The sequence below is a fragment of the Tenrec ecaudatus genome, chromosome 4, assembly GCF_050624435.1.
Source record: "Tenrec ecaudatus isolate mTenEca1 chromosome 4, mTenEca1.hap1, whole genome shotgun sequence".
NCBI lineage: Eukaryota > Metazoa > Chordata > Mammalia > Afrosoricida > Tenrecidae > Tenrec > Tenrec ecaudatus.
Window position 1 is genome coordinate 65,931,634 of NC_134533.1, and position 2,573 is coordinate 65,934,206.

The window sequence follows — 2,573 nt, forward strand, 5'->3', positions numbered from 1 at the left end:
AGCTCAAGAGGGAATATATGAAGGATGTGTACAGGATGGTAAGAGTATGAGAAAGAAATAAAGCGACTGGGCAATTTTTTGTAAGGTATCCATGGCAATTGCAAAGGTGAATGAATGTGTGCATATGAATAATGGAGGTTTTGTGAGTAGTATAATTGTGTAAGTGTGTGAAAGGTAACATGTAGACTCTAACGATGTGAAAGTTTACATACGGAGTAATTCCCTCCCAGTGGAAAGTATACAGATAGGAATTTGGGAGAGAATTCACATTTTCTCCAAAACTATTAATAGCTTTGTATATTTATTATTACAGACATATGGTGTATTTGTTGCATGTGTGTATGTGTGTGAGAGAGAGTGTGTGTGTGTGTAGCAATTCCGGTAATTAAAAAACGATGTCAAAGAAAAAGTGATATTCAGGGCGGTCATTCATCTCCATACCCCAATCCAACTACTATTCCCAGTCAATGCCCAAATACACACCATCATTTCAACTCGTTCTCAGGAAAGGCTCCATTAATTGGGGACATTTGAATTTAATGATATATCAAGGAAATAATCAAATTTATATGAATCCAATGATAATTCAAATAGCTGTATTCCGTTAATATCAACCCATGAATTTTAATGAACATATTTCTGTTGAACAGTAATTCTCCAGAATACATTTTTAAATGTGCATTATACTATTAATACTTTTTCCTTTAATTAATCAATATGTTGGAAGTTTCTGGCCATGGTTTCCTTCTTTCACAATACAAAGGGGGAATATTAAGGCAGCTTGTGGCCTAACAATCATACAATATGGAAAAGAATTTGGCCTGCATTTTCCTAAAACTAGGACATTCATGAATGTATCCTTCCAAAATATGTAGATGTTATCTGCTGTGTCTCTGATTCCCTGATTTCTTCTCCTCCAGTAAGCACAAGTCACCAAATTCTTCAAGTTTCCAAGTTTGGGGAAAATTTTAAGCACAACTCCGAAGTTTCCAAGCCAAGTCAAATGGTCTAACGTTGAAAAGTAACCTGGCTTACTCCTCCCATGGGGTTGTTCAATGTTACTCACCCTGCTTCCTTCTTCCTCACTGGCCTGCCTGGTCTAGAGAGCTTTAACTCCTGGCTGGCGGGACCCCTCTGTGCCATGTACGCTGTGGCCCTTGGGGGCAACATGATGATCCTGCATGCTGTTCGAGTAGAGCCCAGCCTCCATCAACCTATGTACTATTTCCTGTCTTTGCTGTCCTTTAGTGATGTGGCCATGTCTATGGCTACGCTACCCACTGTTCTGAGAACCTTCTGCCTCGATGCCCGAAGCATTCCTTTTGATGCGTGCCTAATTCAGATGTTTTTCATACATTCGTTCTCCATGATGGAGTCCGGTATTCTCCTGGCCATGAGCTTTGATCGCTATGTAGCCATCTGCCACCCCTTGCGCTATGCCACAGTGCTCACCAACGAAATCATTGCTGGAATGGGCTGTGCTGTGACTGTCCGGAGTTTTATCACCCTCTTCCCGCTTCCCTTTCTCATCAAAAGGCTGCCAATCTGCAAATCCAATGTTCTTTCCCATTCCTACTGCTTGCATCCAGACATGATGAAGCTGGCCTGTGCTGACATCACCATCAACATCTATTATGGGCTCTTTGTGCTCATATCCACTTTTAGCATGGACGTCATTTTTATATTCCTCTCCTATGTGCTTATTTTGCGCTCTGTTATGGCCATTGCTTCCAGTGAAGAACGTCTCAAAGCTCTAAACACCTGCGTGTCACACATTTTAGCGGTACTTGCATTTTATGTGCCAATGATTGGGGTATCCGTTGTATATCGATTTGGGAAGCATGTCCCACGCTACATACTTGTCCTCATGTCAAATATCTACCTCTTTGTGCCTCCTGTACTCAACCCTCTCATTTATAGTGTCAAAACAAAGGAGATCCGCCGTGCCATTCGCCGTGTGTTCCAGCGCCTGAAAATGTGACTTTCGTATTTGACTGTACGGCCTGCTGTTCACTGTGGCCATGGGCTATAGTTATGGCATCATCGTCATTCCTGTGATCACAGTCTTTAAAATAGATGAGTATTGGAGAAACGGTAAAAGCCTGGGAATTGTACTGAAAAACTTGGAAAACAAGAAGTTCAAATGAATGGTACTTTCAATACACCCCAATGGCACCTATAGAAAGATACACAGTGGAAGTTATTAAGTGACTAGGAAAAGTTATACACAAGAAGTCTAGTCTGAGCTAATTGTCATTTACTGAATATATAAATGTCACCAATATAAAAATCATTAATGTGTTGAGTGCTTAAATGTCTCGGGTTCTTTTCCAAATTACGTCTGCATTTAGTAGTTGATTGAATGAATATACCAAGCTTGAAACACACCGAATTGAGTAAACTTTCCAGGGCTAACATGAGATCCGGATCAGATTCAATGCTGGCATAGCTCATCTTTCCACATAACAACTTAAAATACTATCTCACTTTCTCATTGGTGTAGCTCTCAGTTTTACTATTGTTGCTCTTGTTTTTATGAGCATTGTCATACTCAGATCCCCGTAAACTGTTGT

At 40.5% G+C, this 2,573-nt stretch overlaps 1 protein-coding gene across 1 annotated transcript; it reads left to right on the top strand.

The window, feature by feature from the left end:
• Window positions 1-1,042: 1,042 nt before the first annotated feature.
• Window positions 1,043-1,981, top strand: LOC142446786 (olfactory receptor 51I2-like). Its single transcript, XM_075548527.1, has one exon. It carries the CDS (start codon window positions 1,043-1,045, stop codon window positions 1,979-1,981), a length of 939 nt encoding a protein of 312 aa, XP_075404642.1.
• The last annotated feature ends 592 nt before the right edge of the window (window positions 1,982-2,573 follow it).